The sequence below is a fragment of the Ambystoma mexicanum genome, chromosome 8, assembly GCF_040938575.1.
Source record: "Ambystoma mexicanum isolate Mex_15411 chromosome 8, UKY_AmexF1_1, whole genome shotgun sequence".
In the NCBI taxonomy this organism is placed as follows: domain Eukaryota; kingdom Metazoa; phylum Chordata; class Amphibia; order Caudata; family Ambystomatidae; genus Ambystoma; species Ambystoma mexicanum.
The window spans coordinates 33,785,082-33,806,679 of record NC_090929.1 but is presented as its reverse complement, the minus strand read 5'-3'; the positions used below and the strand labels follow the sequence as shown (position 1 = coordinate 33,806,679).

General features: G+C 46.9%; 1 protein-coding gene across 4 annotated transcripts in view; it reads right to left on the bottom strand.

Moving 5' to 3' along the window:
* The window catches only part of MIGA2 (mitoguardin 2), a 288,693-nt gene that overhangs the window by 93,157 nt on the left and 173,938 nt on the right, over positions 1-21,598 (bottom strand). For all 4 annotated transcript variants that reach the window (XM_069609212.1, XM_069609215.1, XM_069609214.1 and 1 more), the window contains exon 11: positions 8,769-8,855. In XM_069609212.1, the coding sequence (XP_069465313.1) occupies positions 8,769-8,855 (87 nt within the window). The remainder of the gene's footprint in view (positions 1-8,768; positions 8,856-21,598) is intronic.

The following is a 21,598-nucleotide window of genomic DNA, read 5'->3' as shown; positions in this document are numbered from 1 at the left end:
CCCACAGTCTCGGCATTTTTTGAAACCGGACCGAGGAGTCGTTGGGTCGGAGGAGGAAGCCATCGAGCACAAGTCGGTTTTCTCGAGGAAATATGAATATATTTCGACTGACGAACTGATCAACGGTATTCCGAGGCACACGAAGCGCAGAAAAACGGAACTGAGCAACGGACGCTGCGCGTGGCCATTTGTAGGCATGATGACGTCGGCGTCGATACGGTAGCTGTCGAGGAACACCTACTCGACGGACGTCGACGCACAGCGCCCTCTACTGGGAAAATAAATTTCCGAGGCCAGCAAGCTGGAGATACAAATATCATAGATAAGGAATACGTCGGAGGACACAATCCCTTCGAGAAAAAGATTATGCACTTTTATTATTATGTTATTTATTGAGTGCAGACCTAGCTTTGAGAAGCAAAAGAGCGCTTTGCAGGGGTATAAAACAATACAGATACACAACAGAGGGCTCTATTCTCATCTAGGTGTTAAGCACCGAAAAGGACGTAAAAGGGCTTAACAACCTTTTCAGTACTTAAGATCTATTCTGAAGGTGGCGCATTCCTCCGAAGTCAGAAGGAATGCATCACTTTCGGAATATATGTTGCAGTTGCTGGGATGGGTTGTAAACCAATCTAGCAACCGTCACATTCGGAAACAGGCTTTTTGGAAGCCTATTTTTGTGGGACTCCGCTAGTTTAATATGTGTGCTAAACTAGCGCACATATAAGGTACCCTTTTGGTGCTGTTAAACTGGAGGAGTGCCACAAAAAAGTCAGAGCCAATGCAGGTGAGCAGCTTCAGGATATCAGCGGTCTCCATTTAAATGTAGAAACGTATCCTATTTCTGCACCTGCTTAATGCAATGGGATTCTCACCACCAAAATTAACTTTGGGATAGCTGTCCAGTCCATATTTTTTAGCAAAAAGCGTTACAGAGACTCTGCTTATTTCGGGGCTGTTTTTATTTTTGGGCAAGTGTTAAGCGCAGTCGTCAATTCCGTGTTTCAATAGTCCAGGCTTTATCCAGCGCAGTTATTGTAGCCAAGAAGACATTTTTTCCAGGCTTCCTCTGCAAATCTGGGCCTGCAAGAAGCGGCGCATATGTCAGAGGTTTGCATGGCTAGACGGAGGACTTTAAACACTTGTGATGTTGTCCCACTATTGAGGCAAAACTGGCAGCACGGGCCGAAAGGTCTGCGTTGGGGACATGTGTGGCCAAAACAGGTTGCCCCAAAGAAGAGGCCCAGGTAACACAGCCCTATGGGGATATCCCCATACTGCCCTATTGGGCAGTACACCTTGGTTTTCATCCTATGCCTGCCAGTACAGCATCCTCCCTGCGGTATTGCGAGCCAGCGCAGGCTTTGTGATGCTGCAAACAAGCAATGCTGATGGACCCTGAGGGAAACATTGAGTAAAACGGCACACGACAAACACAGAGGGCAACAGAAAAAAATGGCAGAATAACCTTGTGTATAGCTAGCAAGGGCAAAGGGCTAGCAGAGGGCAAGAGGAGTATTTGGGGGAGAATACAGAGGTGGAGAACGCGCAGTATGAGCTTCCACCTCCCAGGCAACGCAGAAGGCGGACAAATAAAGAGCGTATATATCGCACTAGGGTCAATATGTTCAACATGTCGGCTGAACATATTATTCAGCTGTACCGTTTGGATGGCGATGCTATAATATATTTGATGGAGCTTATAAAAGGGGACTTGGAAGGAAGCACCAACAAGAGTACTGCAATACCACCTTTAGTGAAAGTACTGGCTGTGCTGCACTTCTGTGCTAGTGGATCCTTCCAAGGCACTGTTGCGATGGCAGCTGGTATGTCGCAGGCAAGTTTCTGCAAAATTATGCAGGTGGTAATGGTGGCACTGCTGCGGCACATAAGCAAGTTCATCGCTTTCCCACTTACCCCAAATGAACTTGCTGAAATAAAATGTTTTTTTCCCCTAGCTGGCTTTCCAAACGCTGTAGGGGCCATAGATTGCACTCATGTGCGCATAGTTCCCCCACGTGGAAGGGAGCAAATATTCAGGAACCGCAAAATGCACTATTCATTGAACGTTCAAATGACCTGCTGTGCGGCTTGCAAATCACGCACTGCTATGTCAACTTCCCAGTATCAGCACATGACGCATTCATTCTACGTAGGAGCCGTTTGCTGTTGGTAATGAGTGGCTTGTCTAATGACAGAAACTGGCTACTTGGAGATGGCGCTTACCCCTTAAAACCGTGGCTACTGATACCAGTCTTGAATGCAAGCACTGCATCTGAGCAAAAGTACAATGCTGCACATATAAGGACAAGGAACACAATTGAACAGACTTTTGGCCTACTGAAAAGTCGATCTAGGTGTTTGCATGTTTCTGGAGCTGATCTCATGTATGCTCCAGACAAAGTTTGCCAAATTGTAGTGTTGTGCTGCATGCTGCATAACTTGGCCATTCAGCGCCGACTGCCGGACCCAGAGGATGCAGTATCAGAGGAGGAGGAAGAAGGTGAGGACTAAGTACACATCCACAATGACTACCTGGAAGATGGACGGAAAGTTTGCACTGAAGTCATTGACAATTTCTTCCTGTGACATTATGCTCGTCAACGAATGCAAATTTACAACGTAGGTATGGGTATGCATATGTTACGTGTTTATGGTAAACATTTGTATTAAGTGGAAGCCAGACTGTATCGCCATGCTTTCCAAACGTTTATTCACAACTGTTAACACACTAAAGTTCCAGGAATAAAAGTTAGAACATCTACATCGCATTTGTTTCCTCAGTTGTTTCAACTTCTTAAACTATGCCCTTCTTAAAGTATGGTCAACATGACCGAAAATTAAAATGTGAAATGTTCACCTGTAAAACAACTCAACCAGTGGAACATTTCTCAAGGTGCACTTAGTTTTTGGTTTGTTCATGATTACGGTTACATTGTCGCTGAGGCCGACTGGCCTGTGCAGGCACATGCACTTCCCGGAAGTTGGAAGTGCTTGCTTGAATGATGGATTTATCTTCTGTGTTGGCCTCTACTGCAACTGGCTCAACCATGCTGGCCGACAACAGGGAGTATTCCTGTTCCTGCACTCTCAACAGATTGGTCAATGTTTGTGAGCACAATGCATTGCCCTTCACTCTGTCAGTGCACGTTTCCACTGCCTGCGTTAACGCCTTCATAATTTCCCCATTCTGCTTCTGCAATTCAATGGTCATCTCAACACTTTTCGGCAACACTTCTGCCACACTATTGATCGATGTGCACAGGGTGCTTACGTTCATTTGAATGTCATTTAAGACACCAGTTGCACATGCCACATCCGCATTCCCCTTCTTAAGAAAGCTGAGCTGCACCTTGAAGTGAGCACGCATTTGCATGAGTGTCGCAGTTTGCTTCTCTGTGGCAGCAAGAAGACGACAGTCATCATCAATGGCCTGTCCTGTTAGTACACTTGGCTCTTCAACCGTCAGTGGTGGCTGGTGAACTGCGTTTCTTCCACAAAAGAGTATTCAGTGCCTACATCATCCACTACAGTAGGCATGGTCACTGCAGTACTGTCGCCCTCAAAGTACTCATAAAGAGTAATTTCAGTTTCGCCTTCTAAGTCAGTTGATGTTGCCAAAGTGTGATCTTCCTCAGGTTCTTCAAGGATAGAATGATGTAAGTCGTCAACAGTCCCCGATGCCCGAGTTCCTGCCCACAAAAAGACATGTTGTTAAAAATAATTTAACACAGGGACATCTCTGCATGGAGAAAATCCACAAAAATGCATGTTATTAGCACACCTATGCTGTCCACTCCTTCATTTCCGTCATAAAAGTAAAGTGGTGGATGAGTGGTAGTCTTGACCTGCTTTACATAGCAATGTCTGTAGAGGCAGTGAACCCCTGATACCCCCGTCTGTCTTCTCACTGTTACACATTCTCTGACCAGCATATATACCTGTGCCCTACCATGGAAGTTACGGAGATTTTGATGCCACATTCAAGCCCTCCACAACTTCCCCGCCATGAGCACCTGTGCTGCACTACACCTGCATAAACTTGCACATACCTGCTACACAAGTGATCACTATCGATCAGAATTACCCAACATTTTGGAGGATCTATGCAATTGCAAGGAACACGTACACACATCCTCTGCACACGCCCAGATGTCACAAGACTTTCCACTTACCTGTGGTCAGTGTGGCCATGCCTCCTACGCCTTCAAGGCTCCCGGAGTCCATGATTGCAAGCACCTTCAATTCAGTGGCCGAATAATTTGGCTCTAAGGGTGATCCTTCCCCAGTGCCCTTGCTGTGTTCTTTACTCTGTATGTACTTTTCCCGAACTCTGTGCCGCCCATCATACCAACGATTCTTCATTTCATCCACTGTATGCAGCGTACGTATTGGACACAGCATTGACTTTGTTTGCTATGCTTTCCCAAAGGCTATTCTTCGCAGAAAGTGGTGTCCGGTGTGCCATTGCTCCAAAAAGTACACTTTCATTGGCAAGTACTTTGTCCACTAGTACCCCAGGGCTGCATCTGTGAACTTCGCCTTACGTTTGCGGCCTCCAATGTGCTCATCCACATGTTGCTCAGGCATCATGCCAGTATCCAATTTACTCACACCTTTCTTTGCAACTCCTTGCTCTTCCCTTACTGCAACAGTGGCAAAATAATGCACTGCTGACTGTACAAGTTACACAGAAAGTACCATGTGCACACACACAGTACACATGTAATGTTAAATGCAGAACATGTCCACAAAATAAGCTACAAGTAGAACAAGATATGTAGAAAAAAATGGTGCCCTTCACACGTTCCACTAGCTGCCCCGTGCTTTCTCCTGTGTTTGTTATCTACAGAGAAGCACGTGATTTTCCACGTGCTTCCCTACCATATGTCCTTGTGTCCACAGCAGCACTTCCAGACCTTCGTAAAATAACGAATCTGTCGTTATTTTACAAAAATGCTGCCGAGATAGGATTGCGCCCGTAACACCTTCAAACAGGCGCAATCCTCACAAATGACTGTCGTGCTCTCCGAGAACACCCAGGCCCACTTGAGAATAGTAGTGGAGCCTGGCTGTCCTCTTTTGGCGAAGTGAATCGTGCTGTTTAGCACCTTCACTGCGCCAACTTGAGAATAGGGCCCAGAGCGCTTTACAGGGGTATACAACAATACAGATGTATAACAGCGCTTTTCAGAGGTAAAAACAGAAATAAAATACAGCGGGGGTAGGATACAAAGTGGCACAGAGGAGGGTTACAGCTATACAGGGTGGCAGGGAGGAAAGAGGCAGCCGGCATCTAGCGAGGCAGGTGGCACGGACGGGGGTGGGGGGGGGCGATGTGATGGCCTAGGTGTTGAGGAGGAGAGACTTCTTGAAGAGGTGGGGCTTGAGTTTTCTGAATTGTAGGAGCATGGGGGCGAGTCTGATGCTGATGGGGAGGAGGTTTCAAAGTCTTGGGGAGTAGGCAGAGAAGGCTTGTTTTATGGTCCTTTCCCTTTTGGGGCAGGATTTCAGGTCTACACGTATCCTGGCTTCTGGTGGTGTGCTGATCACCGGAGATGCAGAGGTAGCACGGTGACTTGAGAGCGACTGCCTTATAGATGATGCAGCAAGACTTGAAGGTGATTTGTGTGCGCAGTTGGAGCCAGTGAAGGTCAATGAGGGCTGGGGGGATGTGGTTTTATCTGCGTAGACCCTTAATAAGGCATGCAGCTGCATGTAGGACATTTCTCTGGGGCACAAGGGAGGAAGACGGGAGGCCATCGAGGAGAGCATTTGCCCCCCCCCCCCAACTAGGTGGGAAAGGACCACTGCTTGAATGGTGGATCTAAAGTTGTCCGGAGGGAGGAAGGGCTTCACTTTTCTCAGGAGGGAGATCCGATATCAAGCTGTCTGAGTTTTCTTAGCTATGTGTGTCTTGAAGGAGAGGGGATTGTCGATGTGGAACTCCGAGGGACATGGAGCAGGAGTTGAGGTCAGGTGAGACGCCTTCAGAGTTCATGGCTGAAAGCTAGGTCTGTATGTCTGAGTGTTCGGTGGTGTTGGTGAGGACTAGGAAATCGATTTTGGAGGGGTTGACCTTCAAGTATGCACTGAACATCCAAGACTGGATTAGCGAGAGGCAGGTTTTGAGCCTGTAGATATCCTTGATGGAGTCGATCTTGAGATATAGCTGTGTGTTGTCGGTGTATTGGTGGATGTGGATGTTGTGTGTTGATAGGAGGGCTCACTGTTCCTTCCTTCCGATGTGTTAGGATCAGAGATCGTGCTTTCTCAGTGGCAGCAGTGAAATTGTGGAACACGCTGCCTCCTTCTCTGAGATGCACCGTTAACCACTTGCACTTTAGACGCCTCTTAAAAGCCCTCCTGTTCTAATTAGTTTCCTCTGTCTTACCTCCCCTTATGCCAGCGCCATGATACCCCTGGTTGACAGTGCGCTCTACACATTGTGTTAACATAACAAGGAAATGGGAAAACATTAGAAAATTCAAACACACATAAGTGATCTTGAATGGGAGCCTATTTTGGGAGGAACCCCAAAAATAAGCCCAACTCTTCAGATGTCGTTTATTCGACAACAAAATAGGCATCAGATTATGCAAAACTCCTGCAAAGTCCTAGAAGATAAAATTAAAACCAATGGCCATTGATGAAATGTGACGCCTATGAAAGGACGTAACGCATTGGAGTCAACCATTTCTGCACATTAATATATGTCTCTTGTTACTGTTACTTTTCAAAGATCCAAACAAATACATCCAATTTTGGTCATTAAAGCTCTAGTCGCAGCAAAGAGAATTGTTGCAGAGCAAAGCGGTCATTAAGGATCGGGTGAGTAAACTCTCTTGGGTGCCAGTTTGTAGATAATCACAAATGCCCACGCACAAAGGGGTTTGCAATATTTGTAGGCACACAGGGGTTTGTAGGACTAGTAGTCATAAAATGTTTTGTTTGAGCTGCAATTTACAGTATTGCAATTCTACGCTGTGTGGGGTGAGGACTTCTCTCCTCTCCATCCCTCTCATCTCCTTGTTTGCCCCTGAGCTTTGATATGATCTAATATATGTCATTTATAACGCGCCTGTACACAAGTGTACACATATTGGGTTTAATACAAGAGTTATTATTAAGAAATTAAGAATCAATGAAAGTGCCAACTATTAGAGCAAGACATTTCTGGGAAGGTGGCCAGGGTAACCAATCACAGATTTATAATGGGCGATGCTACTATGCAGACGAAGGGTGTCTCACTTAGACGCAAGTTACTCCAGTGTATAAACTTCAACCAATTCTACACCCCACTAAGGTTGGCTAGATTGAGCACTACGTCGGAGAGGGGTTGTCACAGATGTGATACGACACAGGCCCGTGTTCTCCATGTGGCTGAGACACATCATGGTATATACACATTCTGGGGAATATAGTAGCCAAGAGACTGATGGTGAAGCAATGGTAGAAAAACTGACGACCACCACCCAGGACTGCTTCAGAGAACAGACATGCTGCAATGTACGAGAGGAAACTCTCTGCTGTGAGGGTGTCCACAGCTTGGCACTCACAACCACCACCCAGGACTGGTTCAGAGAACAGACATGCTGCAATGTACGAGAGGAAACTCTGCTGTGAGGGTGCCCACAGCTTGGCACTCGCAACCACCACCCAGGACTGGTTCAGAGAACAGACATGCTGCAATGTACGAGAGGAAACTCTCTGCTGTGAGGGTGCCCACAGCTTGGCACTCACAACCACCACCCAGGACTGGTTCAGAGAACAGACATGCTGCAATGTACGAGAGGAAACTCTCTGCTGTGAGGGTGCCCACAGCTTGGCACTCACAACCACCACCCAGTACTGGTTCAGAGAACAGACATGCTGCAATGCACAAGAGGAAACTCTCTGCTGTGAGGGTGCCCAAAGCTTGGCACTCGCAACCACCACCCAGGACTGCTTCAGAGAACAGACATGCTGCAATGTACGAGAGGAAACTCTCTGCTGTGAGGGTGCCCACAGCTTGGCACTCGCAACCACCACCCAATACTGTTTCAGAGAACAGACATGCTGCAATGTACGAGAGGAAACTCTCTGCTTTGAGGGTGACCACACCTTGGCACTCGCAATTCAGAAGGTAATGTCTTAAATAGGATTCCTGGTCTTGTCTCAGAAATGATCTTGTAGGTTTGGCCCAGACCGCACAAGATTCTGAAAACATGACTCACTTTACGCCTAATTGGGTCACTGCTCTCTCACTGGTCTTCTACTGCCTTTAGTTACTAACTTACAATCTTTTGTTTGGTTATATCTGAGCTCAACAAATATGTTTAAATAAATCAAGTAAGTGCTGATGTATGAGTTTTGATTTTCTCTTCAATTCATCATTTACTCTCGACTTCCAGCTGAAGGAACATTTATGTTACATCCCTATTCACACAGAATTGGAGTAACAACCGTGCACACAATGTTCTACAATCAGGATAGGCTACACACAAGGCAGCAAATGCTTGACCACAAAGACCATGTGCATCACAAAATCATCCAAGTACAACGACAAACAGATAGGAGTGTGTATATACACACACCGCCAGGACGGTGGGCATATCATTTAAAATACAGGAACGAAAACACACACACACACACACACACACACACGCACACGCACACGCACACGCACACGCACACGCACACACGCACACACGCACACACGCTCCACACAACTAGCATATGCACGCACAGAACATGTTCCTGAACTCAAGCCACAAACCTTGTACCTTCTCAGCTTTGATCATAAGTCCCAGAACCATCTGCTTTCCGACGTCCCCAAAAAACTGGCGGTTAATTTCTTCTTGCAATAGCTCCTAGGGAAAGAGGAAACCAGCCACCATGAGACCAAACAGGCATTTCCTGCTACGCAATCCAGAGTGTCCGAACATACTTGTGTGAATTGCCTGGATTTATAAACGCCTGAATAAACTTTCTAAACCTTTCATAAGATCTCATACAGGCTTGCATAAAAGATACAATACTACGGTGCCTTCCAAAGTCAGCCTGCAGCACGGTCCTACAGTTTTGTGAAGGGAGGACCACCTCTGAAAAAGCAACATGGAGCAGTCCTATGGGCTTAGATCTAGACGACTCCCCTCCCCACAGCCAAAATGTGCAAGTAGCGCTCTGCTCCAGGCCTGTGAAGGGAGGACGACCTCAAGGCAACATGGAGCAGTCCTATGGGCTTGAATATGGAGGACTCCCCTCCCCACAGCCAAAGTGTGCACGTAATGCTCTGCTACAGGCCTGTGAAGGAAGGACAACCTCTCAAAAGGCAACACGGAGCAGTCCTATGAGCTTGAATATGGAGGACTCCCCTCCCCACAGCCAACGTGTCCACGTAGCGCTCTGCTACAGGCCTGTGAAGGGAGTACGACCTCTGAAAAGGCAACATGGAGCAGTCCCATCGGCTTGAATATGGAGGACTCCCATCCCCACCGCCAACGCGTGCACGTAGCTCTCTGCTACAGGCCTGTGAAGGGAGGATGACCTCAAGGCAACATGGAGCCATCCTGGGGGCTTGAATATGGAGGACTCCCCTCCCCACAGCCAAAGTGTGCATGTAGCGCTCTGCTACAGGCCTGTGAAGGGAGGACAACCTCTGAAAAGGCAACATGCAGCAGTCCTATGGGCTTGAATATGGAGGATTTCCCTCCCCACAGCCAAAGTGTGCACGTAGTGCTCTGCTACAGGCCTGTGAAGGAAGGACGACCTCTCAAAAGGCAACACGGAGCAGTCCTATGAGCTTGAATATGGAGGACTCCCCTTCCCAGAGCCAACGTGTACACGTAGCTCTCTGCTACAGGCCTGTGAAGAGAGGATGACCTCAAGGCAACATGGAGCCGTCCTGGGGGCTTGAATATGGAGGACTCCCCTCCCCAAAGCCAAAGTGTGCACGTAGCACTCTGCTAAAGGCCTGTGAAGGGAGGAAGGCCTTTGAAAATATCTGCTAGTGAGCAGCCAATTGGATTAATAGCAGCAAATGACCAGCCAGTTTCCTTTGCTACAGTAGCAGTGTCTAGAAGTAGGTGTTCTTCATGCAAGATGCCCATGCTGCCTGGCAGCAGGAGTAAGTGACCATGTTCTAGGACTTCTGGGGCCAGGTTGTCACGTGTGTAGTGTGTATCTGCTGTTGCTGTTGTGTTAGAAGGTTGCAGGATGCTGGGTGGGCGCACAGATATGCTCAGGAGAGAAGTGTACCAGGGCTGTCTGGCCCGCATTGGTGGTATGAGTATCGGGATTAGATGTCCCTGAAGTAGCTTGTGAACCACCTTGTGAAGTATTCGGGCCAGGGGGAAAGCATATGCAAGTATCCCCGACTAGCTCATACAGTGTATTGCCTAGTGTGAGGGGTCAGCAATGCGAGACAGACAACTGTTTGAAGATCTTTCAAAATATGCCATTTTATTGTTAAAGAAAACATAGCAAAAATATAGCAAAATGCCTCACTCTCCCTACTCTGCTCAGGAATTGTCGGCCTAGTCTAAAATCTAAGGGAATACACTGACACAGGATCAGGCCCTTCCTCATGCTAAACAACAAACACAAAGTCAACATGACATGAACCCAACCCACATTTCCTAGATGACCTAATGTCCTGGGAGATTTCCCTTCCCCGGGATTGAAAGTCACTTTGGCAAATGTTCAATCAAAGAAAGAAAATGTCTCAACTCAGTTCCTGAAGTTTTAAAGTCAAAGTAAAAGTTCATCAACAAAAGTTCCACTGGCAGCAGATCTCTTCTTCGAGGTGAAGTTCACTTCTAGCAAAATAGTCCCAATGGAAATCCTGGCCACGATGCTTTGCCACTCTAAGGAACACATGGTGGCAACAGTAAAGACTGACACAAATTATCACAGTTCAACAGTGTTTCTTTAACTGTATAAACGGGAGAAAAACGCCTAATCTAAACCTAAATCTAAGATGGGAGCAAGCTACGACCATCAAATCATAATAATACAGTCCTAGTGGCGTCTTGTCAAATAAAAAGGGCCTATACTAATAAATCTATTGCTATACCTTACTATAAAGATCAAAAGGGTGTGAGATAGTGTTCACAAGAAAAGAAAGAAAAGTGTTCAGAAATGATAAGTCAGGATGTTATAGCCGGGGGCTCCCTTCCCCACGTTTTTAGTACGGGCCAAGGTGGGAGTCTTGAGCACAGCACACTCCTGGACTTCTCCATTAAGAGGCTACAGTCTCTTTCCTCCAAGGGCCTAATGTAACCAAAATAAACAAATCAAAGTTCCTTTCTGCATGTACGTTGGGAGATACTTCACCCTGGGATCCCCCTCTTCACTCTGGTAAACACAATGTTAACAGGGTTTACTTCCCTTAGCTTTCCTCTTGGTTACGGGTCAAAGATTTCGAGTGTACAAGGGGTTTCACTCAACTCTTGTATGACCACTTTGACCTCTTCCGTCGGCCCTCCTAGGGCCTTGTGGTATCAGTAAGTTTCAACAAGAAAAAGGGGACCGGTCAGTCTTTCGAATGAGCGCCCCAGTGGCGACGGACCTCTGCACCCGGCCTCTTCCTGGGTTTTCTAAACCGTTTTGTAACCCACAAAGTTTTTGTTCCTCGTTTCACATTACGTTGCCACTTGCAACCTTCGCTCAATCACAGTTCCTTTTACTATCGCTTCTCCATCCGACTTATCGGCTGTGATGAGCCGGTTGGCATTTCTTGACTCTTGAGTCAAGGGCGGTACCACGGTAGCAAGTGTGTCTCCCCATCTCGGTTATCAGTGTAGGAGGGTTCTGTGCACCGCTGACAACTGATACACCACACGCATTTAAAATAGGCAATGGAGATCGATGTTCAGAGTCAGCCAGTAGCAATCAGACGACTGAAGTAAATGTGTTTTTTAAAGAAGAGCAGAACTGGCAATAGGAAGCAATGGAACAGAGATAAAGGAAGATTCCAGGTAAGTGGGGCAAGGAGTTGGAAAGATCGGAAACGGGATTGTGCACAGGGTGCACGAGGGACAGTAAGTCGAAATTGAGCAGCAGAGCAGAGAGCGTGAGGAGGAGAGTAGAATGAGAGGAGAGATGCTAGATAGTTAGGGGCGAGACCATGGAGAGATTTGAAGACAAGACAGAGGAAGTTGTACTTGAGTTGAGACTGAAAAGAGTCATCCAAGTGAGGCGAGAGATGAAGAAATTGAGTCCCTTTGGGAGATAAGACAGAGAGAGTGGATGGAAGAGTGATAGATGGATTAAAGAGGCGCAAGACGGAGGAAGGAAGACTGATGTAAACAAAGTCACCTTCTACACATGCCAGGAACCAGAAGGTAAGTTTACAAGTAACTTTATTCTTTGTAGTTACATAGTAGAGAATGGAACATCCACCCAGCCTAGGTGAGGAGGTCAGACTGACAACCATGGAAGTCAGTTACATAGTAGAGAATAGCATTGGAACATCCACCCAGCCTAGGTGAGGAGGTCAAACTGACAACCATGGAAGTCAGCACTACAAACACCCACCAAGACTCCACATTCTCTGGCAGTGACATGCCCAAGTGACATCACACACAAGACAGCTCACTCTCCAGTAAACACAAGTTATAACACTCCTCCCACCATACGTCTTTCACAAAAATCACCACAACACCAACAGCAAACATGTGTGGCCAGCACGTATGAACCCCCCACAAAACTAGGAGGTAACCTCTTTGAAATCTGACCTACCAACTCACGTTTCTCGCTCACCCCTTGCACAACAATACCCTCACAACCTGACACCATAAATACAAACACCACCAGATCCCGCTGATGAGGACCCAAACCGAATTCACTGAGAACCTAAAACTAGTCCACCCAACAACTACGACGACTAAATTCTGCCCGAAATAAAAGAATTAAGGACCCCAAAAACCACCAAGGCACACCAATATTCTCGAACCACAACGCCAGAAAACTGCCCCTCGAACACAAGAGGAAACACCGAAACCCCCAACGGCCCAAATGCAATAATACACGGCAAGAACCCGCCACCACCTGGCACAGGACCTCCCTGCCCCAACAGTATTTCAACACCAAACCAGAGCCCACCCAGTCACCCTGGAAAATCTCACTGGATACATGGCATAACCTCCTCACAACCTAACCTCCAGCCCACCGCACAACACCAGAATGCCAGGAACCACCCAGCACACCAGAAGGTGCCTAACACAATAACACCTCAACCATAAATACACTCCAATGCACAACCTCGTGTGCAATGGCAGAACCACTGCTACACCCACAGCAGCGCCACAGCCTAGACCTGATCAACAGAGCCCACCCGGCCACTCCAAAGACCCCAAACACGCTCCTACACTAGAACATGCACACAAAACCATGGCACAGACAAAAGACAAGAAAATGACACCCCAATGTCATAGCGCCAAAAGTTCAGCGCTTGCCCCCCCACCCTCACGTCCATGGCAGAAACCTTTGATAGACCGCAACACCAATCCACGTGGCCACCCACCACTAGAAGAGAAACAGCAATTACAGCGGAAACAGCTAAACGAAACCCGCACCCCAAGATCAGCAGCACCCAAAGAGATGTCCTGAACACACGGGCCACATACACTAAACAACTGATTCATGCTACAGGCCCAGACAACTAACAACCACCCAAAGACCAACCCATAAACACACCTAACCCCAGAGGCCACAACACATCAACAAACAGCAAATAACAGCAGAACCGCCCTCCCCCAACGCCTACCTCCAATTAGTCCTCATCATTTACAGAAGCCTTCACCCCGATGTACAAACCCCACAGATCAGGGTCCAACTCTCTTAATCCTCCTGTGAAGTCACAGACTTGTTGCAGCTGCCATCCCTTGGCAGACCGGAAACTTCACTGATGGACTCTTCTGAACTGTAGAAACACCTTCACCATCTACGAGCAGTCCATCCCATTTTACCAGTAACAGTCCTTGTCACATTCCTCAAACTTCTCTATAACAGTACATGACTCCAATACCTCCAGCGATGCTCCTCCCACTCGCCGGGGCAACGTCGAATCCTCCAAAAACACACTGCACCGTTTCGGAGCCGCGTCCATGGCACCCGCAACATGGCCACTCCAATGCCACCATACAGAGCAACGCCGCGCTCTACAGCAACGCCGCGTTCTACAGCAATGCCGCGTTCTACAGCAACGTTCTGCAGAAAACTCAACTCGTGCCATAACTCCACTGGAATTGGAAATGGAGCAACCTCCAGACCGCTGCAGCGTCACCAAAATGTTCAGGTGCATGGACCCGTACCGAAAACACAGTTCCACACGGCACTCCTCACAGAGCCTCCAAGACCGCCGTTGCTGTTCCCCGGACCACAGGAACACACGCTACTCGAGGCGGGCCGGGGCGGCTGCTTAACAGCGCGCAGTCTGCACCCCTTTGTGACAGCTGGTCCCAACTTCAGATCCACCGCTAGACCACAGAGCATGACAGCACCACCAGCTGTCCCTTCTTCCCTGGACCCACGTCCTGAGTTCCACCAAATTCCTCAGGGTCACCGTTCTAGACCCTGACACAGACCTCTGCTGTTCCTGCACCGCCCGGCCTGCAGGATCTCCCAAAGCCACTGCCTCTGACCGTTAGGGGAACTGGGATAGCTGGATGGAAGTCACCTAAGGAAGGCAGTACTTTTCACACAACTCAGCACTACAAACACCCACCAAGACTCCACATTCTCTGGCAGTGACATCATAGCCCCAGTGACATCACACACAACACAGCTCACTCGCCAGTAAACACACACCAAGTTATAAAAAAGACCAAAGAAGAGAACAGAGCAGTAAAAAAGTTGGGAAAAGACTAAGGAAGATACTAGAAGCTTTGTAGTATGAAAAGTAAGAAAAGGGTGAATTTTGCGTAAGTTGTAGAGATGAAATCAACAGGCGCGAGAAGTAAGAGAAATGTGGTGAGCAAAGGAAAGATAAGTGTCAAAGCAGAGACCAAGATTGCAAGCAGTGGGGGAATAGGGAGGTAGGAGGGAGCAAAGAGAATGGGAGGAGGAGAAGCTGGGGGTGGGAAAACATTAGCGGCAAAGAACAGAAATGTGGAGTGCTGGGGGGATTCAATGTATCCCCTTCCTTACTTACCTGGTAACATTTTGTTATAATTGCAAGTTTCCTTGAATGGCTCTAGTGGCCGTCTAACTACTTTTCATGACTTTTTAGTCTTCATTACTCGCAGGCTGTTAATTCAGTCTCAATAATGCACAGAAGGGCCACGTGAATCCGACCAGCGATATTCAGTCTTTTCCTGGCTCCTGATAAGAGCGCCAAAAGCACAGACCCGCGACCAGCCACCAAGAAATTGCTTGGAGCCTTTCATTGATCCCTGCTGCAAATTCCCTTCCAGTGTCCGGTCTTCATTCTACACAAGGAATTTGTCGACCGGGTTATTGGCTGAAGATCCTGAAGACTTCCTGCTGTAAATTTCTTCTGTGCTGAGGTACTGTGTTGACTGGGGTATTTACTTACCTTAAGCTTTTGCGATTCCTGTGAAGCTTTGGGGGCTGGGGGGGGTGGGGGAATTCATTTATTTTAAAATCTTTATTGAGTTTTATGATGTAGACAACAATATAAACAAACAAATACAACCCAACCCTTGGGCAATAACAAAGCAACAGGGTCTTCAACATCACATTTCCTAACATTGGGCACAAAGGGAAAACAAATGGTGTAATGGGCAGAAATATCCAGGTCACACATTACTGGAGATCGGAGATTCGGTGCGGGTTATATCACACGGTTTAGAGGATTAATCAAGAAATCAAGAAAGCAGTTTATAAGATATCAGAGACAAATGCACATATGCCAACCTTCGCTCAAGGGGGTTTATTGTCAGGGTGGGACAGGATTGCCTGGAGGAGCACCTTCCAAGCCACCAGGTTCACAGTGGGCTCATTCGTACCATTCTTCAAAGCCCTGCACCATTCCACTGTCTCTGCCGTGGACCATCTCAACCAATCCTTCCACCACACAGTGTAGCGGGGCCCTGCACACACCCCCCAAGACATGGCAATTCTGCATTTAGCAAGAATGCAGGCCAGGTCCATAACTTTAACCACCGGGTTAAGGGATGTTGCCCACTTCTCTACTCAGGCCACCCAATGGGTCACCTCGTTCTTAAGCGGCAGATTGATGAGAGTGGCTAGACATCCTGCAGAGGCGAGACCAACACCTTTGCTGTTCGGGGTTCCTCAGGGAGCATGCGTGTCCTCATGCTTTTATAACAGGTTTATGATACCCTTCTTTCATATGTTTGAAGATGAAGGTATTCTTTTTGCCAACTACGCTGACGATACGCAATGCGTCATTCCCTTGTCAGGCTTACACAGTGAGGATGAATGTAAGGTGAACCAAGTGTATCGGACCATTCAATGTTGAATAGTTGTGAATGGTCTGGCACTGAATAGTATTAAAACAGAGCTCCTGATAGTCGGCTCAGATGCCAGGCTCGGAAAGTTAGGCTCAATGTATAATCACTTTGTAAGACCCAAACTCACACGGGTCAGTATAAGCAGACTATGGGGAGACCCGACACCATAGGAAGCACGAACGCCAGCAGAGAAGGGAATCAAACGCCATGCAACCAGGGCCAGTCAACGACAGCTAACCATGAACTCCGTGAAACAAAAACAAATTAATGGTGGGGCTGCACCGCTGACTCAACCCCACTTAAAGAAACACATACACCGTATGAGCACGATAACGTGGAGGAATAGTGGGGCTATGGTGATTCCGTGAGTGACAACGGCAAAAGAGGAATCGCTAACCCGATCGAAACAGGTCTGGAAGATAAGTTCATAACCGAAACCACAAACCCAAATAACTTGCGTACCACAAAGATTTTTAAAGCGGAAAAGAGCAGGGCTGTTTTAAAAAACTCTGCGGCTACTCTTCCGAATGCGGAAAGCCATAATGCAGGGGAGGAGGACGCGGAAAGAAGCGTGACCGATGCACAGTATCTAATCGGTGCTTGGAAGGACAAATCTTTGTTAGAAGATAAATTGGTTGCCCATATGTATAACAAGACTTATACAAACTTACCCCCAATTAGACTACTAGTATGGCCAAGTCTTCAGTCCGGGCGGCCGCATGGCGGGAGGTCATTTTGGGTATCTTCATGTCGGAAAGAAGGGGGCGTTTATCACAACTTCCAAGCATGGGAGCCTGTGATTGGACATTCCCACACCAGCCCCTTTATAAGGCAAACTTGGAGAAAGGACTGACGGAATTGGAAGGCGAGGAGAGAGCTACTGATCACCGGTGGGCCTACAAGGACTAGGTTCAGAGTTCATCCCTACTCTCTGAAGGGTTGCAGGACAAAGCTGCCCTAGTCTTCTAAGTTACTGGACTGTAACAACTGATAAAGGAAGATCCTGATCCTGTTTTTTTTTTCTTCTCTCTTTTTATTAGTCAAAGACTAATTTTGGTTAAAGCACCCTGCGGTCCAGCGTGTTCTTACACACTTCAATATAGATAATTGTAATATTGAGGTCAAGACGAAAGTTAAGACTATAGGCTTCTTTCTGGATAACAATTTAAATATGAAAGCTCAGGTTAATAGTCCAGTCTCCTTTTCTTCCTATTTCATCAAGCTACTTCGGCCACTTCGCCCACTGATCTCTGAGAAAAATTCAGAAACGCTAGCCCGAGCCATAATTGGTACTAAGTTGGATTACTGTTGTAGTCTCCTTGTTGGCATCGCGCAGGCAGACCTCCACCCTCACCAAGTCATTCAGAATGGAGCAGTGAGGGTTCTGAAAGGACTATGTTGAAGGGACCATGTGCCAGAAGCGAGACAGAGCCTGCATTGGCTCCCTGTACATGCCAGAGTCCACTTTAGGTTGCTTCTCATCACCCATAAATGCCTTAACGGGAGGATGCCACTATTTAGTGGAAGCGATTGTGAAAAAGAGAATTGTGAGATCACTCAGGTCTGACAATACGAACATCACAAAAATCCTGCGTTGCAAATCCACTAAAACCCACAATGGAGCCTTCAATATCGCAGCTCCGTTGGCGTGGAATGCACTGCCTCTGACATTAGAAACATTGAATCCACAGAAATGTTTAAAAAGAAACTCAAGACCTTATTATTCTGCTAGACCCCTAGGAGTTCGCCTGTCTACTTAAGCCTGTCTACTTAAGCTTCGGATCCCCATAGCACGTGATGTGTACTGTTTCTGTCCATCAATTTTTTTCTGTCTGCGCCCTTAAGACCTCGGGTACCTGGAGCGCGATATAAATCAACAAACATAAACAAACTCACCTGGTACAACAGAGTGTTATCCTGAATGTAGTTATAGGTTTATATTGTTACATGAATTTGTGTTCCACTATTCAGAAAAATATCCTGGCAACAGGGTTGGTTTACTAAGTTATACCTTAACAGAGTGTCACTGCATGACAGGGTCTACCACCCTCGACTTACTGTAAAGGAATCTAAAAGTAACGTGGTTTTACCCCCCTGAATAGTTGTGCTCTATTCGAAATGTGTATGATTAGGTCTGACTTGCCTAGAAACACTTAGTGATTTTAAACAAGGTCTATGCTTTGGTCTGCGTACCTTTAGCATTGTGTTGTGTTTTTATATTGTGTTTATGATTCTATGACAAAGTACTTACCAACCAAGATTTACCTTGGCCTATTTGTATCTATAATAAACCTTTATTTTTTATAATACTTCTGGGTGTAAGTGTTTCTGTTGAACCATGTGTATGCTACGTGTATGCTACAGGTTCTTTGTACCTTCCTACAGCCCTCTCGCCCTAATAAGATAAGCCTGGCTGCTCCGTCTACGCTACCCAATACTCAGGGGGTACAGCCTTATACTAAGAGTGGAGTCTTGTACTGCCTCAGTTGAATGGTTTTACTGAGCCCTTAGTTGGACTTCAGAAAAACTGTCCTAACAATGGGGAAACCCGTTTCTCCTGCACGTCTTCCTCTGCACTTGAGTGTTTGGAAGGACAGGACTCTTTCAGAACACAGAGGCAAAATCTGCTGTCTCCACCTGCCGGCGTCCCTCTTGTGCTCCCACTTCTGCTTGGTTTGCCAGCCTTGTGCCTTCCTTCTGCTTCCACTGCTGCAGCCTGCACCCCCATCCAACGTGCCAGCTCCTTCCACTCCTTCCTGCACCCCAAGGGGCCTTTTATGCCTCCCAGGTTTCTTCAGTTGTGGGCTGTTAGGCCCAATTGCATGACGACTACAACAGCTGTTAGGCTCAATTCCCTGACTGTTACAACTGCATGCCTCTTCAGCCCTCTTCCTGGTCTCAGTCCTTCTGGAATTCTGGGACTTGTAGTTTCATTCAACAAAGTTAGTTCTTTCAACATTTAAGTCAATTTTAAGGGTAGATTAAATTCCCTTAAAGTTATTAAGAGATGGGCTATGAGAATTAGCTGTTATAGAGGAAGGTAGTTTAGTGAAGACAAGATTTCGATTTGGGAACAGAGTATGAGGCTGTGGATAAACATGTATTGGCTTCTTCAGAGGGGGGTTGTCGTATTATTGTTGGGTGGCTTTCTGGCTTTCCTTACCCTGGACAGGACAGATCCAGTGCTTGGCGTCCCGTAGGAATACCGTAGATCCCAGCCTTACTTCCGCCTTCTGTAACACTGTTATTTGGCAGAGGCCTGGACAGAGAAAGGCTTGTTGGATTAGACAAAAGTGGAATAAGCATAGGTTTGGCCAGCGCAGCCGAAGTGGCACTGCATGTTCCCGAGTACTTGTAGCTACCGTCGCCTGAATTGCGCGCTTCATGGCCACGACCAGCCCTCAAGCTTTCCGCTTTGTAAGCACAGTCAGGAAACAGTAAGGGTAGGAATGTGCTGTAAAGAGTACAAAATGTGCTTACCGCAAGGTGGGGCCATCATTAACAATATAAAGCTTCTCCTGCTACAGACTCCAGACGCACAGAACACAAAACACTCTGCGAGATGTCAGGCTTTTGAGTGTTGCACTGGCAGATGCTGCAGGTAGCCCCTCCTCCAAGTTAGCAGCAAGAGAAAAAAAAACACTCAAGGTAGCACGCCGGCAGAAAATGAAATAGAGTCCACAACATAGAACACACTGCTCAATTTTGATTGCTAGAAGTTACAGAACATTTGCAACGGGCAATTTTGATTGCTAGAAGTGTTGAAAAGTTTGCTGTTCTGTCTAATTACCGTGCGCTGTGAGCCCTCAACAATGCGAAGCCCCAAGCTGACTTGTAACTAGCCTGTTGCAATGGTAACATGCCCCGGGAGGATGGACTGAAGGTCTGTCCTTTAACAGATTTGGTTCTGTGCACCACTGAAGTGCGCTTACCACCTTTTGTGACACCACCACTAGAACATGCCATCCACCCGACATCTAGAGCCATTGACTCGGAAGCCATTGCTGTAGTGGGCGCTTATTGAGATGTGCATGCGGAAAGATTAATAGAAGTGACATCATCATCCCTAGAAGTTTCATAAAACACTGTTCTCAGGTGACTCACTGTGTAACAAGGGAGCTGGTCTAATAATGAATGTACATTTTCTCGAGAACGATAAGCTATTGTCTTGCTTGTTTGTGTGTGTGTATATGACAATGCATTACTTACCGTAAAAGCATTTCTGATGGTTGTATCTGCTTAGATTCACATGCTGTGCATAGGTCCGACATCCAGTGGTCACTGCGGAGTATTGCATTTTGTTTTTCGTAGTCGAAAAGGGGACGTCGACAAGGCGTGTCTGTAACACTATCCCTATAGTGACGTGCGTTGTACCCACAATCCCTCACGCGTCGAGGTCCCTCTGTTTGTATTTTTCTGCCCTGAGGGAGCCTTCTAGACGTGAGTGAGTACAGAAAAGAGAGAAATATAGAAAAGGATGTCTATGTTCCTTCCATCCGAGCGGGGAGGAAGGGTGGGCGCATGTGAATCTAAGCAGATACAACCATCAGAAATGCTTTTACGGTAAGTAATGCATTGTCTTCTGATGTTTGTTAATCTGCTTAGAATCACATGCTGTGCATAGACTAGCGAGCAGTACCCGGAGTTGGCGGTGGGTTATGAGAAGGAACAGTAGAGAAAAGATGTCTTAATACTGCCTGTCCCACCTGGGAGTCAGATCTAGAGTGTGCATCTAGACAGTAGTGTTTTGTAAAGGTGTGCACAGAACTCCAGGTAGCCGCTTTGCAGATGGACTCAAGGGGAACATTTGCAATGAACGCTATGGAAGCCCCAGTGCCTCGAGTGGAATGTGCTCTTGGCTTGAAGGGTAATTCTCTCTTAGCAAGAGTGTAACAGAGAGTGATGCATTGAACAATCCATCTAGATATAGTGGACTTTGAAACTGCATCTCCTTCTCTTCCTGCTGCCACAGAGACAAAGAACTGATTAGTCTTTCTCAGTGGTCTGGTTCTTTCCATGTAGAACATGACAGCTCTGCGTACATCTAGTGTATGCAGACTTTTTTCTCCCAAGCTGGAAGGGTTTTGAAAGAACGTTGGTAGTTCTATTGACTGGTTTACATGAAATTTCGAGATGAATTTTGGTGCAAACCTTGGGTGTGTGCGTAGAACCAC